Source organism: Meriones unguiculatus, chromosome 2 (genome assembly GCF_030254825.1).
Source record: "Meriones unguiculatus strain TT.TT164.6M chromosome 2, Bangor_MerUng_6.1, whole genome shotgun sequence".
Taxonomy (NCBI): Eukaryota; Metazoa; Chordata; class Mammalia; order Rodentia; family Muridae; genus Meriones; species Meriones unguiculatus.
Genome location: NC_083350.1, coordinates 77,155,191 through 77,179,169, shown reverse-complemented (window position 1 = coordinate 77,179,169; position 23,979 = coordinate 77,155,191). Strand labels below are relative to the sequence as shown.

Genomic DNA, 23,979 nt, shown 5'->3' with positions numbered 1-23,979 from the left:
TTTTTTTTTTGAGACAGGGTTTCTCTTGTCCTTGGCTATCCTGGATTTGTAGATCAGGGTGATCAGGGTGGCCTTGAATTCACAGAGATCTGCCTGCCTCTGCCTCTCTGATGTTTTGCCTGCATGCATGTCTGTGCCTGGTGTCCTCAGAAACCAGAGGAGGATGTTGGATCCCCTGAGGCTGGTTACAGAGGTGCCACCAGGTGGGTGCTGGAACCTGAGTCCTCTGCAGGAGCCATCTCTTCAGCATCAACTTAAGTCTTAACTATTAGACTAATAAAATATACATGGTACAAATTTGAACCAGATGTCTTGGCACCAGCCTTTAATCCTAGCTATCCAGGGATACATAGAAAACCTTGTCTCAAAAATAAATAAATAAATAAATAACAAAAAAGCTATCAGAGAATAAGCTACTTGAGAATAAGCAAGTGATTTGACAGAGCTTACAACCCCAACCTAGTACCACTTTTTCTTTCTTTTTGGAGGGCTACACAGAAACTTCTTTTCAAGAAGTTTCTGTGTAGCCCTCCCTGGCTATCCTGGAACCTTCTTGGCCTCAAACTCAGATCTACCTGCCTCTGCCTCCGGAGTGCTGGGATTAAAGACATGTGACACCACAGTCAGGACACTTTGCTTTTGAAACCAGGTTTTACAATTGTGGCCCTGGCTATCCTAGAGTTTACCATGTACTTTTAAAAAAAGTTTTATTTTATGTGCATTCGTGTTTTACTTGCATGTATGTCTGAGGGTTTCAGATATTTGAGTTACAGAGAGCTGTAAGCTGCCATAGGGGTGCTAAAAATTGAACCCAAATCCTCTGAAAGAGCAATTTCAGAGCAGTAAAGAGCTGAGCTATCTCTCCAGCTCTACTATGTACTCTTAGCTTTCTAATTGCTGGGATTACAAATTACAAAACGTTGTAACCATGCAGGTGCATGGAATTGAAGGAGCAAGCAGTATACACATTAAACTTTTTAAACAAAGTCCATCTGTCTGTATGGACACGTGAACTTGGGTACCTAAAAAGGCCAGAAGAGGGTATCATAGTCCATGGAAATGCAGTTACAGGTGATTATAAGCTACCATGTGGGTGTTGGGAACTGAATCTGGGTCCTTTTGAAGGGCACTGAGCACTCTAGCAACCCTGTCCCATCCCCACCACAATTTGGCTTTTGTAGACTGGGTTTCTCTATATAGCTCTGGAACTCACTCAGCTATAACAAGCTGGCCTTGTACCCAAGAGATAGGCCTGCATGCACCACCATGCCTAGCTCTCTTGTATATTTTTATGCAGAACCTTGCTAGATCAAGTTTACCTTCATGAAGCTTGCCAGTTTATATTTACATGTTTGAGAACCCATTTCCATATCTTTTCAAGTATCTTATCAAACTGAGGTCATGTGGGAGAAAAAAAAAATATACGTAGCCCTGGCTAGCCTGGAACTTGCTATGTAGAGCAGGGTGGGAACTCCTGTTTTGAGGATTATTTTTTATTTTTGTGTGTACACTATATGTGTGAGAGCATCTGAGGAGGCTAAGAGGGACTTGGATCCCCTGAGCTGGAGTTAGCAATGAACCACCAAGGAATTGAGTTTGCTGCCTCTGGAGAGCAAGCTCTTACCCACCGAGACAAGGGCATTATTCTGTAGTCCAGACTGGGCCCCGTCTCCGCTTTCTAAACGCTGGGCTTTCATGCCCAGCTTATTTTAAATTAGTATGAGGTCTGTGGATGTAGGTGCACACACCCAATGTGCACATGATGGGATCTGAGGAGTGAGTGAACGCCACTGGCTTTAGCTGCCAACACTTGGCCCACTCGACAGTCTTACTCGCTCTGTATATATTGTCTTTTTTTCGTCTTTGAGACAAGATCAACTAGTCTCCTACTTGCTGTGTAGCTAGCTATGATGGTTAGTGGATGGTCAACCTGACAGGATTTGGAGCAAGGGATGGTCTTGATTAAGAAAACCCACCCAAGCTGCACGCTGTGATCCCAACAGTCAGAGGCTAGCCTGGTCTACAAATTGAGCAAATTGAGGTCAGGACTGCCAGGGGTCTTGTTACACAGAGAAACCCTCTTAAAAACAAAAATAACTCCCTACACAAAAACAAAACAAACAAAAAAATCCTACCCAGGCCAGGTGTGATGGAACCCTTCTTTTAAATCTCGACACCAGCACTAGGAGCATCGTGCAGGCAGAGACAGTGAAAACACCACATCCAGGTCTACAGTGAGACAAAAAAAAAAAAAGTCAGCAAATAGTGACTTCAATTATCTCCTTTGCTCCCAGTAAGGTTTTCTGCCTTTTCTTGCATTGCTAGGAGGTAGAGATGTGACCTAAGGTTGAAAAAACAAACACATGACAACGTCTCAAATGACTTAGATTTAATCATTGGAAGCAAACTAAATGGAAAGCTTACAATAGAGAAGAGATACATGTCAGTGCTTTTTGCAAACTGAGATGGGACAGACTGAGGGCTGCCCCTCAACCTGATCCGTTGCAAACAAAGATGTCCACAGTGTTCCTGAACTCGTCTCAGGAAAGGGGAGATTGCTGGTTCTGTGTGTTGAAGTCGCCTCGCTCAGCACTCACTCCTGGCCAGCATCTGGAGCACTGCTTTGCCGGTTCTGGTCATCACCCTTCTTCTTGTGGCCAGAGACAATGTCATCAATCCGAAGAAGTAGAACTGCAGTCTAAGAGAAAAACAGTTCCAAAGAGGTCAGCAGGGAAGGGAGAGACACTGCTTTCTTTTAGCAGTCTCTCCTAGCTCCTCCTACAAAATTACCATTTTATCTGGAATCTTCCTTTTCAGAGTCTTGAATGAACAATGAATGCATTTCTCCTAAGCAAGGGAGACAACTTGCCCCTGTTACACTATTTTTTTTTTTTTTAAATAAGTTAAAGGTAAGTAGGGAAATGCAATTCCTTGGGAGGTCTTTGGGGAACATTCTGCCTTTTATGACCCCTCTGTTTTAGACAAAGTGTTAATAGCTGGTTATCTGGACAGAAACATATGCACACCTTCAGGTATCTTACCTCCACTGCTGTTTTGTATGTTTGTAGCTTCACAGCCAATGGCTCCCATATACCCAGCTCTTTCATATCCACCAAGGTACCAGTCTCCCCATTCACACCCCAGGTTTCACAATTCTCCTGTGTGTGCTTGGCCTGCAGGTGGAGCACACAAAAGTAAGGAGAATACAATGAAGCATGCTAGTGTCAGAAAATAGACAAAACAAAACAAAAACACTAAATACTGACAGCAAACAGGGCAAAGACTAAAAGATTTTAAAGAAATGACCTGTAAGAAAATCTTGGGGCACGAAGTTAGGGTTGATGGCTGCTGAGGAAGGACACAGAAGGTTGACACACACAAGCCACACACACACAAGCCACACCTACACAAATGTGTACATGAGCATAAGCATATGTGTGCTTATGAGCTTACACACAGACTAACAGGAAAAAAACATATCCTCAGGCCAAACACAGCTTGCCTTTCCCTGGCAAGGTATAAGCATAGAAAAGAACTTACCCGAAGGGAGGTAAGTAGACGAATGGTACTGGCCCCACAGTTCTGGATCAAGGTGCGAGGGATGACCTCTAAAGCTTGAGCCACAGCTCTGTATGGCCATTGTTCCACACCAGTCATGGCCTTAGATTTTTCTGTCAAGGCATGGGCCACAGCCATTTCTGAGGCCCCACCACCGGGCACCAGCTGAGGGTCCAGGAAAACATTTCGGCATACTTGCATGGCATCCTGGAGGTTGCGTTCTACTTCCTTGGGGAAGCACAGAAATTCAGAAATTAAAAAATCAGAGGCATCAAAAGATTTCCTTACTGCCAAGCTTTTAGCAAACTGCAAAGGGGAACAATAAGGCAGATCAGTGCTACTGGTAAAGGGCAAAGTTATGTTCTATGAAGCATAACTGAGGAATGTAATGGGCACTGGAAAGGGTCTAAAAGAGGATTAGGGATGTTACACCTCAACTATGAGGTTAGATCTTTATGTCTGCACCCAGAGAGAACACATTATATACCTGCCTGCCTGCCTCCCCTCCCCAGTTGCTCCCTCCAGGAGACTGCGTGATGTACTACAAACTGTCTACTGCTCACCAGCTATGTATTTTGGGAAAGTTACTCTCTCTGGGGTAGGAATAGGGTTATAATCTCAATTTTAAAATTAAAAATTACACATCTGTAATCCCAGCACTCTGGGAGGCAGAAGCAGGTGGTTCTCTGTGAGTCTGAGGCCAGCCTAGTCTACAAAGTGAGTCAACGACAGCCGAGGCTCCACAGAGAAACCCTGTCTGGAAAAACCAAAGAGGGGCTGCAGAGGTAGTTTAGTGGTTCAAGGCCAACAAGCCTGAGCACCTCAGTTTGATTCCTGGGACCCATGTGGTAAAGGAGGATAACAAAAGCAGGGAAGAGTGGTGATGCTGGATCTGTTAACCTCAGCACAATGGAGGTTGAGGCAGGACTGCCACAAGTGAGTCTACACTGAGCTACAGAAGTGAGATCTCTACATATCCACAGCTGTGCGCACACATACACACACATGTGCACGCACAACAGCACACCAAGAATATTGCTCAGTTGGTGCCACAGGAGGCCAGAGGATCCCCTGGAGAACAGTGCGCGCTCAACTACTGAGCCTTTCTCCAGCTGTTTTCGTTTTGTTTTGAGACAGCATCTCGCTGTATATCCTCTGCTGGCCTGAAACTCTTCATGTAGACCAAGCTTGCTTCAAACTCAAGAGAGCCACCTGTCTCTGCCTTTAGTGCTGGGATTAGAGGCATTCACTACCACATCTAGCCTGTTTTTATTTGCTGTTGTAGTTTTTTTAAGACATGGTCTCTATATAGCTCTGGCTGGCCTTGACCTCACAGAGATCTGCTTCTCTCCCCTGAGCACTGGGATTAAAGGTGTGAGCCTGTACCACCATCACCACCACCCTGCTCATATTTTCATTTTGCGACTTGTGTTTTCATCTTTAAAAAAACAGAGCCTCACGATTTCCAACCTGCAGTGACCCTGCCTCAGCTGGGATCACAGCTATAAGCTTTAACTCACAGCAGTTTCTAGGCTGTGCCTGTCTCCCACACCCTCCCTTAAGCCAAGGCTGGCCTCATCCTCTCTATCTGCCACCAGGCTCGAGTATGTGGGGTTAGGGACAGAACACAGCACTTAGTGCTCCCTTTAACCTCCCCACCAAGTGTTCTGCTCCTTCACACACTTATGCAGACATGCAGCCATAGCCCAAACAATCATGGACTGAAATACAAACTGCTAAAACAAATCTTTTTTCTTTTAAAGTCCACACATTAAGTTTGTTACTATGGTGAAAAGTATTCCATCAATACTAGGATGGAATGACGTCTTCCCCTGGACACAAAAGCAGGCTCACTCACTGAGAGTATCTCTTTGCTCGCTCCTCTAAGAAGAATGGTGCAGGCCTTTGGGTCTCTGCAGTCAGTGATGAATGTGAAGTACTCATCTCCAATCTTCTTGATCTCCAAAAGGCCTGCCCCGGTGCCAACATCTTCTTCTCTCAGCTCCTCGGGTCGGCTGACTATCCGCGCCCCACAGGCTCTATGGGTGGAGAAGATGTGATTTCAGGTGCTTTCACACATCTAGTAGGGCAGTCTGTGCTTAGAGGTTAGACTAAAGCACGCTACTAGAATCACTCCAAGGCTGGAGCAAGAAACTGAGAACGAACTGAGGTAATCATCTACAATTATAACACAGGAGGCAGAACAGAAGGATTGTGGGTTTATGTACAGCTTGGAATTGCAAACAAGTCCAGATTATAAACATCACCCAATTACTTTTTCTTTCTTTCTTTTTTTAAAAGACTATTTATTATGCATACACTGTTCTGCCTGCAGGTCAGAAGAGGGCACCAGATCTCATTATAGATGGTTTTGAGCTGCCATGTGGTTGCTGGGAATTGAACTCAGGACCTCTGGAAGAGCAGCCAGTGCTTTTAACCTCAGCCATTTCTTCTAGCTCAAACATCACCCAATTTCAATTAATGTAAAACATTTTTTCCTTTTGAGATAAGAGTCTCATTTAATCCAGGCTGGCTTCCAACTTCTAATCCTGTTGACTCCACCACCCAAGAGTAAGATAACAGGTGTGTCTGAGCACTCAGCAGGACCATGGTTTTTGTTTCAGGATTTCTCTATATATCCCTGGCTGTCCTTGAGCTCACTATGTAGACTGTAGACCAGGCTCACAGAGATCCATCTGCCCCTGCCTCCCAAATGCTGGAATTAAAGGCCCACAGCACTACACCCAACTTAGGATGGCATTTCTTTTTGTTTTTTAACCCAAGACAGGGTTTCTCTGTGTAGCTTTGGCTGCCCTGGAACTCAATTTGTATACCAGACTGCTCTCAAACTCAGATTCCCCATTTCTGCCTCCTGAATGCTGAGATTAAAGGTGTGCCCAGCTTACACAGACATTTCTTAATCATCCTTTGTCTAAACTTACGGGAAGGAAAACACTAAGCATAAATATGTATGTCTAGAACCATTCTGGAGCAAGCAGACATAAAACACAACTTGGATTTGTGCTATGTGCCTGGTAGATGGTATAGCTGATTCTCATGTATCTTCCAAAGCTCCAACATTCTAATGTGTTTCTACTTGCATAATAGAGCCTTTAGGATTTTGGTCCAGTAGAAAGAGGTTTTCAGGATCCAAATCAACTACCCCAAGATTAGACCCTTCTCAACTGAGAAAAAAAAGTAAACCTTTTCTCAGGTATTTATTTAGTGATGAGAACTGACTAATCCAGAAGGTTTTTTTTTTTTTTTTTTGCTTTTTTAAAAATTAGTTATTTACTTTGTGTGTGTATATGGAGGACAACTTGTGGAAGTCAGTTCTATCCACCATGTGGGTACCAAGGATCTAACTCAGGTCCTAGGCTTAACTAACAACAGGTGCCTTTACCCACAGAGTCATCAGATAGTATTTTGTTTTCTCTCTTTTTCTTGAGACAGTTCCATCAATCTTATTCGGTTGCAAAGGATAACCTGGAACTAAGTTGCCCAAGTTGGCTTCAAACTGAAGAAGGTAATCAATCCTCTTCCTGAAGTCTAGAGTGCTGAGATTAATCTTGAGTCTTGGTGTTTTGAGATGCCTCATGTAGCTCAAGCTTTGTGGAAACCTCCCTACTTAACTGAAAATTACATTCAACTCTTGAACTCCTGAGAGCTTCTTGCTTTGGCCTCCCCAGTGAAGACATGACAGATACATATCCCAAGGCAGCTTAGAAAAAAAAAAAGTACACGCATGTATACCATGTGCATGGTGACATGTGAATAATCAGGATGCACATGTGGAACCAGAGGACAACTTTTTGGAGTCTGTTCTCCCTTTTCTCCTTTATATAGGTTCTGGGATCAGGCAAGTTTTTTCGGTTTTTCAGGCAAGTACCAAGGTAAAGATACTTTACCAGGTCTGGACTTTGTGAATGTCCAGACCCAACAGGATTTTCACTTATTTTAGGCTGCCTTTAATTCACTATACAGCAAAAGCTGGCCTCAAACTCATGGAGCTCCTCCTGCCTCAGCCATTTCCAGTGCTGGGATTATAGGTGTATACCATATCACACTGGTTCTCATGTATCCTCCGCAACAGCAGTTAGTGCTCTGAACTGCAGGCCCAGTATTAACTTTTTTAAGAGTTACGTTTAGTTATTTGTCAGGGTACACATGTGTGGGTCAGGAGTTAGTTCTTTACTTTTATTTGAGTCTCAGGGACTGAACTCAGACTTGGAGGCAAGTGTCTCTATAACCTGAGCCATTTAACCACTCCTATATCATTTTATTTTTATATTACTTTTTGACACAGGGTTTCTCTGTGCAGCCCTGGCTGTCTTGGAACTTGCTCTGTAGACCAGGCTGGCGTTAAACTAAAGAAATCAGCCTGCTTCTACCTCCAAAGGGTTAGGACCAAAGGTGTACGTCACCATATCCAGCATCAAGTTTGTCTTTTAAAATAAAATTTATTTATGTACTTTTTCTAATGAGTATTGTCTGCATGTATGCCTACATGCTAAAAGAGGGCGTCAGATCCCATTATAGACGGTGAGGCACAATGTGGTTGCTGGAAATTGAACTCAGGATCTCTGGAAGAGCAGACAGTGCTCTTAATGACTGAGCCACCTCTGCAGCCCCAAGTCTTTATTTTATTTGTTTTAAAGATTTATTATCAGTGTTCTGCCTGCATGCGATCACATTATAGATGGTCATGACCTACCATGTAGTTGCTGGGAATTGAACTCAGGATGTCTGGGAGAACAACCAGTGCGCTTATCCTGAGCCATCTCTCCATCCCTAAGTATTTACTTTTTAAATAAATTTTGTTGCTATTTTCTGACACTGTTTCTAGCCTCAAACTCACTATGTAGATCAGGCTGGCCTCAAACCCAAATAGTTCATCTTTGCCTCCAAATGTGTATCACCACAGCCAGCTGTAACAGGAGGGGGACTGGCTAAAAAGACAGCTTAATGGTCAAGAGTGCTCTTCCAGAGGACCTCAGCTCCATTCCCAGCACTTATTTGTCTCACAACTGTCTGTTAACTCCAACTCAAAGAGACAAATGCCCTCTTTTGGTCCCTTGTGTCACCTGCACTCACATAGGCACATTAAATATTTTTTTTTTTCTTTTTTCAATGTTGAGACAAGGTCCCATATAGCCTCTAAGGATCACTTTGAATCCCCGATTCTCCTGTGTTTGTGACCCGAGGGCTGGAGTTATGAATACGCACCACCATGGCCAGCAATAAAATGTAGACATCAGTGGAGAAACAACTGCTGACATTTATAGAGTTGGATTCACTAGCAGAAAACTAATGCTTCTATTATATTCAGAATCAGTATACGTATTACCAGCACTGAGTGGTAAAACACTTGTAAGCCTAGAACTGGGAGGGAAAGGTGGGAGAATTACTACAAATTCAAGGTCCGACTGGTCGCCACTGAGGGGTACAGCGCAAGATATTGTCTCCAAAACTAAATGAATAAACCTTTAACTGGTTTACTTACCTAGCAATGCGATTATTGTCTGTCTTCCGGACTCTACGAATTGCTGTAACATTGGCCCGCATGAGGTAGTGCTGAGCTAAATCTGAAATTCAAGAGTAGCTGCGTTAGCTGGATGCCCAAACTCCTGGCCTCTGAACTGGTTTTATCCTCAAAGTATTTTTTGCAACCCAAGGGGCAAAACCAAACCATACCACTCACAGGCAGGCTTAGAAAGCAGACAGAGCCCTACCTGAGATGCCCTTCTCTGTGATGACCACATCAGGCTTCATCTGAATGATATCCTCACACAACTGCTGAATGTACTCTTCTTCCATTTGCAGGATTCGGGTGAAATCCTCCTCTCGTGTAATCTCAATGTCCGTCTGTGAATGAAGAAAAGGCACTGACTAAGGCTGGAGAGATGGTTCAGCAGTCAAGAGCAGGTACTGCTCACAGCTGCCAGGAATTCTAGCTCCAAGGAATCCAACACCCTCTTCTGGACTGCACGCATAGACACATTCCTGTATTCTCTATCCAGGCTAATCTCATTTTCAGCCCCCTCCATGCTGGGATTACAGGTGTAAGCGACCATTTCCAGAACGGATTCTGGTTCCCAATCATTTTTAACAGGATCCACTGGTTTCAAACCTGTAAGTCCCTATACTCTACAAATTCCCTTCAGCAGCAAAGTTATAGGAACTCAGACTCTGGGTGCTGCTGATACGTTAGAAAAGGCGGGTCATAACTGTAATCCCAGCACTTAGGAGGCTGAGGCAGGCACACTGCTAGCCTGGGCACATAGCCTACTTCTAGACCACTGAAGCTACACAATAACACTGTCTGAACCTTCTTAACCCAACCCGTAAAAATTCCTCAAACTCACGTCAAAGGAGCTGGTTTAAAATATGCCAAAGTCAAACAAAGAGAAAAGTGAGTAAATAAATACGTGTTCAGGCTGGTCTTGAACCAAGTGATCTCCCTGCCTCCTTCACCTTCCTAAGCAGACAGGACTGTGCCCACACCAGGGGTAATGGCGCAGACATTCTAATCCCAGCACTCGGGGGGAAGAAGCACATGTATCTCCCATCCTGGTCTGCATAGTGAATTCCAAGATAGCCAGGGTTAAGTAAAGAGAACTTACCTCACAAAAACAAAATGCCCCACGAGGATAGAAATCTTACCTGGCTTTCTCCTTTCTTGTACTCCAGAGAAGAATCCAGCAGCACAATACGAGGGTTCTTGATATAGCGGCGCATTCGTGGATGAGTCACGTCCTTATTAATCATGACTCCACGTAAGACACAGGAGTCTTCAATGATGCCCCCAGGTATCTAAGAAAAGACTTACTTTAATACATAATCAAGAGGCAACAACTGGGACTGATTATATATCATACAGCACTTGCTTCCCTGGGTCCAAGCCAAATCAATCTGAAATCCATCCCCATATGCTTCTTTCCCAAATGACAACTATTTCAAAATTCCATGAATTTTCATGAAGCTAAAAAAACAAAATAGTGAGTAGGCAGTAACAGGCATGTGATGTAAGCTCCAGGCAAGCCTAAGCTAGACAGAGTTCCATGTCCTTTAGGAAAACAGTGTGAGCCAAAAAAAAAAAAAAGATCCGCCTAAGTGGTTCTACCAAATGCTGAGATTAAAGGCGTTCACCACCCAGTGTCTGATCCCCTTAGGAAGCATATTAATCTTGGGCCAAAACATTCAACTTGAAGGATGATTAAGCTGACAGAAATTCATTTTCTTGACAAAGATCTGAAAGGATCTATTTCGTTAAGATATTCCTAGATTTTCAGACTTGGGCTCCATCTGCTGGCTATAAGCTATTACATTAGAAAAGCTTGTGTGTGTGTGTGTGTGTGTGTGTGTGTGTTTTCAGGACAGGGTTTTCTGTGTAGCCAAGCTGGCCTCAAACTCAAGAGAGACCCGCTTCTACCTCATATGCTGGGATTAAAGGTGTGTACCACCACCACCTATACATATTTTATTTTTATGCGATGGATAATCTTGGTTGTCAACTTGACATCTGGAATCAACTAAAAAACCCAAGCGGCTGGCATACCTTAAATCTGGGCCACATAAAGGGACAAAGAAGAAAGCTTTTGCTCTTTGCCTGCTTATTCTCACTGGCGATCTCATCTGTCCTGCTACTGAGGCACTAGAGCCTACTTCCTTGGGATTCCAAGTGGACTGAAGAGCAGCTGAGACAACCAGCCTAGGGGACTGAGTGACTATAAGAATTTTGTGTTTTGTCAGGAGGCAGCCACTGTTGCAACCGTCACTCATAAAGCCCGTTTAATATTAATTTTTATCACTTCTATTGTATAGAGAACCCTAATTAATACAGTGTTTTGCCTGCACATATGTGCAATACACATATACCTGGTGACCTTAGAGGTCAAAGAGGGAATTACGTTCTCTAAAACTGAAGTTACAGATGGCTGTGAGACAAGTGGGCCCTCTACACAAGCAGTAACTAACTACTGAGCCATTTCTTCAGCCCCAGTACTTGGAAGGCAATGAAAGCAACAAAAATTATTTCAGGAATTCTTGCTTGATACTCTTTCAGGCTTTTGTTTTCCAGGCTCTAGGTCAATCCAGTTCTCCTTTCTAGTTCTAACTAAAGATACTCCACTCTGAAGCGGAATGACCATGCCAGATAGTTAACTTTCAAGCACACACTGGACCAGCTTACTTTTTCCACCCTTGCATACTTCTTGATGTCAATTTCCTTTCTGCCATTCTCTTCAAACTGCACAGTCTTGACAGCATCCAGGGCAATGTTGCATGCCAATGAGGACCACCGACTGATGACTTTTGTAGTAATAGAGCTATTGATGATGTTCAACATCACCTCACGGTTGTTGACATCAACAGGGGTACTGGAAAAAGAAACCCAGATAAATATAGTTCAGCAGTCACAATAAAACTTCTTGGAACACACAAACCCACACTTGTGGATATAAACATGTTTTTGTTTTGGTCCCAGGTGTGGGATGTGGGACTGAATCAGATGGTCCACAGCAGCAGACTATTTGCCTCATGTGGGTTCTGAGAGGAGCTCTTTGCCAGCTGCAGATAGTTTAAACCTGAGGACTCTGGAGAGAGAATAAATGCCAGAGCCCAGAGAGTGTGGAGGTCTGAGAAAGAACAAGGCTGCTCCTGCTTTCCCCTTGCTGCTCCTGGTTGCTGTGGTGAGACAAGAAGTTGGAGATTTTCTGAAACGAGGATTAGACTGGCTCCAAGGAACTCTAACCAGCAGGAAGCAGCTAAGAAAGAACTATGGCGCCTCTCCCAGCTAACCCTTTCTCTCTCCTAACAGGTATAGGGGTGTTGAAAGGAACTGGGGTAGAGTAGGGACAAAGAGATAAAAGAAATATAATTAAAAGTTTTTAAAAACACACTTACACCATACATACAATAAGTGACAAGAGACCTTGCTAAACTTCATACACATACTACTAAAATTCCTAAAACACAACTTCCAAAAGCATTATCTACGGTAAATTTTCTAGATAGGCAGTTCTTGCTTGATAAAATTAATAATCCCAGGTTTGACCCGAAACACTGCGCAATTCATGTGTGGTAAATGCCTGTAATTCCAGCACTTGGGAGGCCAAAACAGGAGAATCAGAAGTTTAAGGTTATTGAATAAATTGTAATAAGTGATAATAATAAAAGTGTTTATAATAATAAAAAAAGAAGTTTAAGGTTATCTTCAGTGCTACAATAGCCCATGCCTCAAAACAATAGCTTCCGGGGCTGGAGGCTAACTCAGTGGTACAGTGGTTGGCATATATTCAATATAACCTGCCCTCAAACCCCATATTTTAAAATTTATAAAAATAAATCCAAGCCAGGCACAGTGACATACAGCTGTGCACTCAGGGAGGCACAGGCAGAGGCGAGCAGATCTGAGTTTGAAGCCGGCCCTGTCTCCAAAGTCCAGGACGGCCAACACTACACAGAAACTATCTTGAAAAACCAAAAAACAAACAAATCTAAAGGTGGGGGATGAAGATATGACTAAGCAGTTAAGAACACTTGCTGTTCTTCTAGAGGACTTGAATCCGGTTTTCAGGCCCCAATCAGGTGGCATCAACTATAACTCCAGCTCCAGGGAAGTCAACACTTCTGGTCCCCTTGGGGAACTGCACTCATATATATGCACACAGAATACACACAAACAGGGCTACAGAGATTTCTCAGTGGTTAAGAGCACTAATGGCTCTTCCAGAAGACACTGGTTCAGTTCTCAGCACCCACATGGCAGTTCACAGCTGTCTGCAACTCCAAGATCTGACACTTTCACATAGATATACAACATACAGACAAAACACGAATGTACATAAAGTGAAAATTTATAGATTAAACAAAAGTGTAAGCACGGAAGAACACACCTTTAGATCCTAGCACTCTGAAGACAGAGGCAGGATGGTCTCTAAAGCCTGGTTCACACAGGCCTGCCAGATCATACTAAGAGACCCTCTCTCAATCTCCCCCTTAAGAATCTAAAGGGAGCAGGCATGGTGGTACACGCCTTTAATTCCAACGCTCAGGTGGCAGAGGCAGGTGGACTGCTGTGGAAAAAAAAAAACAACAAAGAGGAAGAAAGAAAAAAGGAGGGAGGTGTGTTTCTGAAGGTACCCTGCCTGGTGGACAATGCTGCTTGCAGAAGACAGTCAGTACTAAGCATAGGAGTTATCCCAATGAGCCATTGGTCAGGAAGTTCCACAGGCCTCCCAAACAGAAACCACTGTTCTTGGCTGCCTACCATAACTGGATGATAAAAGCCTACTACCGAGGACACTGCAGGACTCTTACTGTGGACTGCAGGACATAGATTGTGTCTGGGTCTACAGATGTGTGCTACCTTCAGTCTCAGTCGGAAAAGCTTCTTTCCATTGTGGGCAACAGTTATACAGACACTGGTCAAAGTCTAACAGTCACTAAGCGTCTGTGAGTGTTTGGCTGGAAATGCAGTATCTGCATCAAACCCCACCCAAAACTCATGGACATGTCAGAACAGTGGACAAAAAAGGCTGCAAGAGCTGGTGGATGTGAAACACCATCTTCTGGACAAGACAATGTTGCTATCCTCATCTCACAGCAGCTGTGGTGACCTGTTCAAGCTCAAGCCAGTCAAGTCCACACATACTGGGGAGGACTCCCCAGGGCCCAGCACTTAGCTGAAGAGCTACTGGGAGTTGCTGGAGGAGGGACGGTCATTTTTTTTGGGTTGTGGCCACTGACTGAGCATGCTCTGGTGGATGACCCTGTACCCATATGGGCAGCACTAGCTGGAACCAGCAGGTCATTTGGGTAGAGGGAAGCCAGGTCTTTAATCTAAGCACTCAAGAGGCAGGTTTGTCTACTTGGTCTACATATCCAGTTCCGGACCTGCTGGGGCTGTACGAACAGGAACAAACAACTTAAAAAAAAAGTTGAGGGCTAGAGAGATGGCTTAGCAGGTTAAGAGCACTGTCTGCTCTTCCAGAGGACCCGAGTTCAATTCCCAGCAACCACAGGATAGCTCACAACCATCTATACTAGTATCTGATGCCCTCTTCTGGCATGCAGGTTTACATGCAGATAGAGCACTCATATATAAAATAAATAAAATCTTTCAAAACAGAAAACAGTTGAGAGGGTGACGTTTTGAGGCAGGGTCTGGGGTAGAGGGGGGAGGATATGTAAGCTGAGAATTACGGCTATGCCTTTAATCACAGCATGGAATTTGTTTTTGTTTTTCTGACAGTCTAACTATGCAGCTCTGGCTGCCCTGGAACTATATAAACCAGACTGGCTTCAAGCTCAGAGACCCGCCTGCCTCTGCTTCTCTTGTGTCTGGGTTTGCACCCTAAGTGCTGGAATTAAAGGCACTTTTATACTCCCTCTACTGCACTATTAGCACCAAGCAAATTTAATCTAATAAGTAGCTTTCTACATTCAAGCAGCATTTTCAGGTATGGTCCTCTTCATTTTAGTGGAAAACTGCTGGCTACTATCCTCACAGCAGAGCGCTGAATTAGCTATACACATACATAATAGTAGGATAACTTAACACTAAGCCTTGAGTAACTATAGCCATCTCACTCCTTATGCTCCTTACTGGATTTTAATATTTAAGAATACAGACCTATCTTACTTAGAATACATTTTCTACGGCAGCACCTAACAGGAAAACTTGCAGATAGTATGTACCTGAAAGTCCCCCCCCAAGCTGGGTGCAATGGTGCATCTCTGTAATCCCAGCACTTTTGGAGGCAGAGGCTGGAGGATCTCTGTGAGTTCCAGGCTAGCTTGGTCTACAAAGTGAGTTGAGGATAGCAAGGACTACATAGAGAAACCCTGTCTTGAAAACCAAAAATAATTTTTTTTCTTGGTATGTGCATGTAGTGCATCTGTAAAGGACAGGGACAGAGGTTAACATCTGGTATCTACATATTATTAAAGGTTTTGGACTCTCACTAAACAGTTTGCCAGTTCTAAAAGACTATCCACCAAGTCCTAGGAATCCTCCCTGTCTCACCTTTCCCAACTGGGATGACAGATACTATGTTTTGGTGACTGTCTTTTGTTCCCTCTAAAGCTGTGTATGTGTGTGCATAGAGCATGTGTTAGGACAACTTTATGGAGCCTACCTTTACATGGGTTCCAAGTAGCAAACTCAGGTCACTGCTACTTCTTTTAGTATTTCTATATTTTGAAATATTTTCTAAAATGAAAAATTTTCAATTCTTTCCTCTACTTAGATTTCCTTTCTCCTTACTAAATAAAGCCAGAATGGAAAGCACCTCGCGCTTGTGAGTGTGGAAGGAGAGGGTGATGCTGGGCATCTTCCTCTAATTGCTCTTAACCCGTGTGGTTGGCTTTCTTTCATTGGGGCCAGATCAACTACCCATTTCCAGGCCTGACTCCATACCTGATTTTCTTCAGAGTGCTGATCATATCGTCCAGTGCCATGCGGTAAGCACTGATCACCACTGTTGGGTGCATCTGCTGCTCTAGGAAGTGCTCAGCCACAGATAGCATTTCTCCTGCTGTAAAAAGAACACAGGCATCATAGTAATGCATTGGAAAGTACCAGGATGTAAAGGCAATTTAATTTCCTTTTGCTCCTAAAAAGTTTTTCCTAAAACAGATTTCACTAAAAATATACATTTAGCTGCAAATACTGTTCCAAAATTTACACCTTCCATAAACACTTCATATCAGAACTTTATTAGACACATTTTAAATTATGAAAGATTGATCTTATGGGCTTTCCCTTTTCTTTTAACCTATCTTTGTTTTTTGGTTTTCTCTGTTGTAGACCAGGCTGGCCTCTGCTGGGGTTTGTTGTTTGGTTTTCTCTGTGTAGACCAGGCTTGGCCTCTCCTGGGTTACAGGTGTGCATCACTGTACCAGGCTTCTTTTTAACCTAACTAAATATGTGCTACAATTTCCTAAAAAGAAAATATTCTTCACCAAGAAAGAAAAATACAAAGCAGAACCATTTATTAACCCTATACCTTGGGATACAGCCAAACTGCTGGCAGTGAAAACAAAACACAGAAGCGAAGATCACCATAACCCCAGCACTGGGAGGCAGAGCAGGCAGAATAGGAACTCAAGGCCAGCCTTAAGATACCTTTTGGCTACTGTTCTTTTATTTTTTCTTCAAAGACAAGGTTTTGGGCTGGAGAGGTAGCTCAGCCATTAAAGACTGAGAGACCAAAAACATGAGACAAGGTTTTTTCAACATTCCACTTTCCTCTTACCAAGAATGATTACTGATGTGGTCCCATCTCCAACCTCCTCATCCTGGGTCCTGCTTATTTCAATCATGGATTTCGCTGCTGGATGCTGGACTTGTATCTGAAAAAAGATTAACCAAGAGTACTCAAAGACTTCAAAGGCCTCTTAGCTCAGCCCCAACTCTTGAGCTTCTACTCCCATACATATTCCCTTTCCATTTTGCTTTACTGTATCTTTAAGATTAAATTAAAACCAGCCCCAGGCCAGGTATGGTAGCTCCTGCTTTTTAATCCCAGAAGAGACAGACAGAGGCTGGTGGATCTCTCTAAGTTCTAGTTCAAGGCCACCCATACCTAGCACACTCTAAGTCAGCCAAAGCTACAAAGTGACTCTGTCTCAAAAAACAAAACAAAACCCCAAACTCCATGGCCTGGAGAGTTGCCTCAGTGATTCTAACTGCTTGTTGCTCTTTCAGAAGACTCACCCAAGTTCAGTTCCTAGCACTAGCATTGGAAAGTTCACAACCTTCTGAAACTCTACCTCTAGAAGATTCTACATCCTAGCCCATAGTGACCCCTCCCCAATTCTCTTAAGTGGATCACTTCTGTGGGAAAAAGTATCACTCAACCATTGAAGCTTCTTGAGAACGGAACAGTTTCTTCAACTTAGTATTCAAGCACCAGAGTGGCTGAATTGTGTCCTCTGAAGACAGACACGAAAGCCTAAACCCTCAGACCTGTGAATGTCTTAACTTGAAAGTAGGTCTTTGTAGATGTGTTCAAGTTAAAATGATGTCACACTGGTTTAAGGTGAGTCCTATCACTCTTTTACATATAAAGAACACAGAATTTTAACTACATATGATGAAACAGACCCCCGGCTTACAAAGTAATGAGAAACACTATTAAAAGCTACAAGCAACAAGAAATTCTTCCTTAGTCTTCAGAATCAGGCCCTGTTGATACCTTGATTTCAGGCTTACAGTCTCAGCTCATGGGAAAATTTCTGGTGCTTCCCTGGCTCCCTCTTCTTTCTGGTGCTGGGAATTGAATCTAGGATCTTCCAAACAAGAGACACATTCCAACACAGAGGTACATGTTCCCCCAGACTTCAGTTTTTTGTTTGTGAGACAAGTTACTGGTACGTGGCCCAGGCTGTTCTCCAATCTCCTCAGTTCCTGAATGCTGAGATAACGGCTATCCACATCTGGAGTTTCCATCTCTAACCCAACCACAGAAGACCAGCCAGGCGTAATGGGTCACACCTGTAATTCCAGCACTCAACCCTGAACTCCCAATCCTCCTACATTCACCCACTAAATGCTGAGATTAGAAGTACACTGCCATCATGCCTTGATAGCTCTTGGATTTCAGAGACAGGGTTCTGTTATTCAGCCTAGGCTGACCTTTAACTCATGATCCTAGTTCTGGCTCTGCCCCCAAAGTGCTGGGAGGTACAAAACACCATACCAAGATTATCCAAATATGTTGGAACAGGCTCTTGGCATTTATAAAACCGTTACAAAAGGAGGTGAGGAAAAAAAGCACACACACACACAAAAACAAAACCACACACCTCTCGAAGAATGGCATTGCCATCATTGGTCATCACGATGCCTCCCATTGGATCCAAAAGCATCTAAGAAAAAAAAAAAGTATTATAGATAACAAAAAAGGAGGCCATGCAATCTGAGTTTCAAAAGAAATATAATCCAACCTTCATCATAGATTTAGGTCCCAAACAGGTCCGGATAATGTCTGCAATTGTCTGTTAGTAAAGAAATACAAAGCAAGGCGTACACATCAGAGAACAATGTATTTTGGAGAATACCATTGTTTCGTTTTGTTCTAAATAGGATTTCACTAGGTAGCTCTGGCTGGCTTGACCTCAGAAGCATCTGCTTCTCTAAGTGATAGGACATAAAGGCAGGCTCTACCATGCCCAGTTCAAAGCCAGTGCCTTCAAGATGTTTTTATAGGCTTGAGTGTTTTGCCAGTGTACATCTTTGTGCACCAGATACATGCCTGGTGGCCACAGAGGCCTGAAGAGCATGTTGGATAACCTGGAACTGGAGTTACTGAAGGTTGTGGGGAACCAAATCTGTCTTCTGCAAAAGGAGCAAGTAACTGCAGAGCCATCTCTCTAGCCAGAGTCAGGGTTTAACACTGACACCTGACTAAGAATGGCAACTACTTTAGACACATGAGTCTAGCCTTGACAGTTTCACACAGTGGCCTCTAAGCCACATGAACTCAAGCCTTTCATTCAAAAGATTTACTAAGGTTGAAGTGGTTGTGCATGATTTTAATCCCAGCACTTAGGAGACAGATCTCTGTGAGTTCAAGAACAGTATGGTCTACCTATCAAGTTCTAGGCTAACCAGACAAGACTCTTGTCTCCAAAGAGGGGCAGAGGCTCTTCCAGAGAACCCAGCCCAAGTCCTATCACCTATACGATAACTTTCACAGCAGTCTGTAACTCCAGTTCTAGCGGAATCTGACAACCTCTTCTAGCCTTCTTGTGTACAAGGAATGCACATGGTATGTATACATGCATGCAGACAGGCAAAACACTCAAACACATAAAGTAAAATAAGTAACTCTTAAATACAAACAAAAACCAAAATACCCTTCCTGTACCACCATGAAGGAAATGCCTTGGAAAAGCAGTATTTCCTTTGCTCAAGTATATACTATGAAGTACAGATCCATATTACACTATTACAAATATAAAGTATTAGGAAAATCAGCCAGAAAAAACTGCTATTAACACTTAATATGTACTACCTTAGCAGCATTGATATTTCCAGATTGAACTTTTCTTCCGGATTCACGCTTTGTATTCTGACCTGAAACAGATAAGAACACAGAACACATGTCAACAGACCAATTTACACAAGCAACTTATTTCCTAACTTAAAAAAAAAAAAAGTTTACGTGTGGTATGTCAGGTGCACAAATGCTTGGCACAACTGTGGAAGTCGCAGACAACCTTCAGAAGTTGATTTTCTTTCTACCACATGGGTGCCAGGGATTAAACCTGGCAATTCATGCCAGGTGTGGTGGCACAAGCCTTTGACTCCAGTGCTTTGGAGGCAGTCCGGAGAACCTCCGTAAGTTGGGTGCCAGCCTGGGAATGTGCCTCACATGAAACTAAACCAAACAACAACAAAAAGACACCTCCAGTTATCACGTTCAGTGGCAGGTGCTTTTTACCTGCTGAGCCATCTCACCAACCCAGTATTTATCAACTTTTGAAAATAGAAGCGAACAGTGTATAACCAGCTGTCAATTACATCTCAGAAAACTGTCTAGGGCTGGGCACGGTAGCACATGCCTCTAATCGCAGCACTGGAGAAACAGATGGATTTCTATGAATTCAAGGCCAGCCTGGTCTATAAAGTGAGTTGCAGGCCAACCAGAGCTACAAAGTGAGACCCTGTCTCAAATAAAACATGTTTAGGGGCAAGAGAGATGGTTCAACAGTTAAAAGCATTGGAAGCTGTTGCAGAGAACCCTGGTTCTATTCCCAGCACCAACATGTCAGCTCACAATCATCAATAACTACAGTTCCATGGGATCTGACGCCTGAAGGCACAAAGACATACATACACACACAAACACATAAAATGAGGAAAAATAACTAAAAAACAAAAGAAACACTCCAAACCAAAAACTGCTTACGCGTAGTCCTTGCTCCTCCATTTTATTTTAGCCCCCAGTGCACTGAGAGAGAACCTGAACTGCTTGAAACTAAGAACCTTGATCAATGCTTGCCTTGTATGGTCACATACTTCCTGCAGGGGTTCATATCCTGAGATCCCTGAATGGGCCTCAGCAAGATGGTGATTCTTCTCAAGAGTAGAAGAGGCAAGTGCATATCCCTTACACTCCCCTGGGAAGTCTTAATTAGTGACCAAGAAAGTCTGATTTTAAGGGTGGAAAGATGGTTCGGCTGTTTAGCCAGGATCCAGAGTCAACCCCCAGCTGTCCCCACCTAGGAGTTCCAGGGCCTCCCCATGGACATATGTGGCACACAGACATATATTCAGGCAATAAACAAAACAAAACAAAAAACAAAACAAACAAACAAACAAAAAAACCCAGACTATAGACAAAAACAAAAAACAAATCAATCGTAATGTGCCCAAATAACTGCATTCCCCAGGAATCTCATGCTAGAATAAGAAAAAGACAAAGCCAGGGAGCCAGACAGTAAACTTGTCTCCCAGATTATAGGAGACAATGACGGACTCCTTATGCCTCTGGCCTGCTACTTTAAGCAAAATGTCATGCATTTGTCTGTGCGTGGGTAGGAGGGGTACTGTCCCTGAACCCCTATGTCCCTCCTCCCAGTGTGGCCTTACCAAATAATAACCTTTTCCCTTTTTTTCTATTTACTGTTTCTAACTGTTCGAACCTGCCTTACTGAGTTATCCTCCGAAAACAGACAAGAACTGGCGCTCTTTTCTCAAGAGATGAGTGGCATTCCCTAAAGGGGAAAAAAAAACCAGGAGAGGAAGCTGGGAGAACTTAACTGGCTGATGGGAAAGATCACATCCAAGATCGGAGAGACAAGGAATGGCATTTCATTTCAGAACAAGGGTCGCGGAATGACCGCTAATGACTGCTAGTAAGGGCAGCTTTATCAACTTAACTCACAATTCCCTAAACAACTACTACAGCCTCCTAAACACTGATGTTAAGGCATAAATGAAGCGATTTGCCCTAAGTCACGCCGCTCCTAAGGGATGGACCCAGGATATAAAGCAAGGCCTAGCGTTAAGAACCATCTTCCGCTAGCTACACGCTGGAAATCACGCTGGGAAGGCCACGGGGGCGTGGAGGGCAGCGGTTAAAGAACGGAACACGTGTGGGATGAAGCACACGTCAAGACTGGCGACTGCCAAGAACGGATAGTCATTTCTGGCAAAGGAGGGCGACAGGAAAAGACAGAAGAAGAAAACCGAGGAAGGCGCTTCTGAGACCAAGAGGCGACTGGAAAGCATGGGGCCGAGTCATGGCGGGACGGAGCTGGGCAACGCTGGCCAGCGCGGGGAGAGAGGGGCGGAGGGAACCGGGGCCTCCCTGAACTCACTGAGCACGAGCACAGGACGGTGGCCCATCATGGCGGCACGATGCAGAGCCGACTATCCAGAGCTGGGGGGAACCGGCAGAAGCTTCTGGAGAGAGGAGCAGCGGAGAAGACGCTGCCTCCTCAGGGCTGACACCGAAACATGCTACCGTCTGAAGGGCCGCCAATCACTAAGCCGATTTCATTGATTGGCACAAACACAGGCCAATCGTCAGCATTAGCCCCGCCCTCCACGCAAGAAAGGTAAGGCAAGTTAGATGGAGAGGACGCGATAAGGAGACTGGGAGACGCAAGCGCCTGCGTAGTAGCGTGGCCGCTCCCTACCGCGTGCGGACGGAGAGTCTGCGCATGCGCTGAGGCCCGGGTGGTTGGCTGGCTCGCTAGAGCGCATGCGTGCCAACTACAGGGTGGGTGCTGGGGTGGAGGCTTTGGATTAATGCTGCAGGTGAGGTCACGAAGCGCTGTTCTGTCCATCGGTTCTCTTGACCATGAAGGTCAAGTAAGGCATGACAGTTTTCCAATTGTTATTCTAGCTTTAGCAGCAGGGAGAAATAGAGGAGCCGGGAAAAGCGGCCGGTGGCCGGAAGGGTTGAGGCAGGGTGGAAGTGGAAGTTACCCTCGGGAGGTGGTGGTGGGGCGACGGCCCTCCGCCGCGGAGAACGCTGGGAGTTGTAGTTTACCTCCTCTAGACTCGCTGTTTTTCTTTTTAAAGAAAGAAAGAAACCTTTTTATATATGTTTCTATTTTTAAACTTTATGTGTACGATTGTTTTGCCTATGCGTGTGTAGGTGCACCACATGCGTGCCTGGTGTCCGAGGAGTTAAGAAGAGTGAGTCTCATTCCCTGGAACTGGAGTTGAGGATGGTTGTGAACCACCATGTGGGTGCTGGGAACTGAACCCCACGGTGTCCGCGGGAAACAGCTAGTGCTCTTATCTCTTGAGCTTTCTCTCCCGCCCTAAGTTTTTACTGCTTAGAAAAGCACTTTTAACCTGTGGCAGTAAGATGTAAAGGAGGATCGCTTACATTTTTTCCAAATATTCTAAGTCGAGTGTTTCAGTGTTTTGAGCCTTTTTTTTTTTTTCCACCGCTCACCCTGACCACCCATCTTCTAGCCGGTTAGTGACAACGGAACGGAAAGGGAGCTAGAGTTTTTTGATTACTGTATTAGAGTCCCAAGGAACTCACCATGTAGCCCAGGCTGGCTCAAACTGAATACAGCCATCTTGCCAGACTACTCTATAGAAAAATAAAAAAAGTAGAAATTGAACACTTAGGAGACAGAGTCATGACATGTTTGTGATTAAGGTTTGGATTTGCTTTGTTTTGCTGTCTTTGGTGAAAAGGCAGTAACAGAAATAACTCTGTTGAAGGCAACTGGAGAAAATGAATAATTTAAGACCATCATTTGCTTGGTCTGGTAGCACACTCCTGTAATGAAGAGCTCCTGAACTTGAGTCAGGAGGATGGCAATGTCAGTGACTTCTGTGAGCCTGGACCACATCCAGGAGTGGGCTGGAGGAAGGCTTCAGTGGTTATATATATATGTATGTATATATACATATATATGTATGTATATATATACACGCATATGCATATATATATATATATATATATTGCTCTTGCAGAGAACCTCAGTCTAGTTTCCAACACCAATGTCTGGCTGCTCACAGCCACCTACAACTCAAGCTGGGGAATCTACTCATGCATGCACATACATACATACATACATACATACACATAATTAAAAATAAAGATACTTAAATTTAAAAACAGGCACCTGTGTGAGGGAGCACGCTGTCACGACCTCCCAACACTAGAGCAGCTGCAGCCAGTTTGGATCTGCCGAGGAGAGCTTAGGAAGCAAAGCAGTGTTCTCTGACCTTTTGGTCCTGTGATTCTTTCCCAGGCACCATAACTGTTGCTGTTGAGATGGAGCAGCATACTAGTAATCCTACTAACAAAAAAGGTGTGTCACAGGCCCTACACCGCTTCCTCAAAGACTAGCCCTATTCTGGTTTTGTGTATCTCTTGCCTGCTCCTTGTTTACTTGGAAAGTACTTGTGGGATTTTTTTTGAGGGGGGAGTGTGA

General features: G+C 44.0%; 1 protein-coding gene across 1 annotated transcript; it reads right to left on the bottom strand.

Moving 5' to 3' along the window:
• Nucleotides 1–2,374: 2,374 nt before the first annotated feature.
• Cct3 (chaperonin containing TCP1 subunit 3) lies at nt 2,375–22,048 on the bottom strand. Its single transcript, XM_021637727.2, has 14 exons — nt 21,892–22,048; nt 19,581–19,642; nt 18,511–18,561; nt 18,370–18,432; nt 16,818–16,914; nt 15,980–16,097; nt 11,750–11,936; nt 10,222–10,371; nt 9,291–9,423; nt 9,062–9,143; nt 5,417–5,597; nt 3,541–3,786; nt 3,042–3,173; nt 2,375–2,698 (listed from the first exon to the last, which is right to left on the bottom strand). Exons 1-14 carry the CDS (start codon nt 21,920–21,922, stop codon nt 2,594–2,596), a joined length of 1,638 nt encoding a protein of 545 aa, XP_021493402.1. The 5' UTR covers nt 21,923–22,048; the 3' UTR covers nt 2,375–2,593.
• Between the last annotated feature and the right edge of the window lie 1,931 nt (nt 22,049–23,979).

Bases quoted from the DNA above. Each gene is read 5' to 3' on its own strand.
- Cct3 (XM_021637727.2), bottom strand. From the start codon at position 21,922: ATGATGGGCCACCGTCCTGTGCTCGTGCTCA. The intron at 3,174-3,540 runs GTAAGTTCTTTT...CTCCACCTGCAG, and splicing joins GTCTACTTACCTCCCTTCGG to GCCAAGCACACACAGGAGAA. The intron at 2,699-3,041 runs GTAAGATACCTG...TTTTTCTCTTAG, and splicing joins CATACAAAACAGCAGTGGAG to ACTGCAGTTCTACTTCTTCG.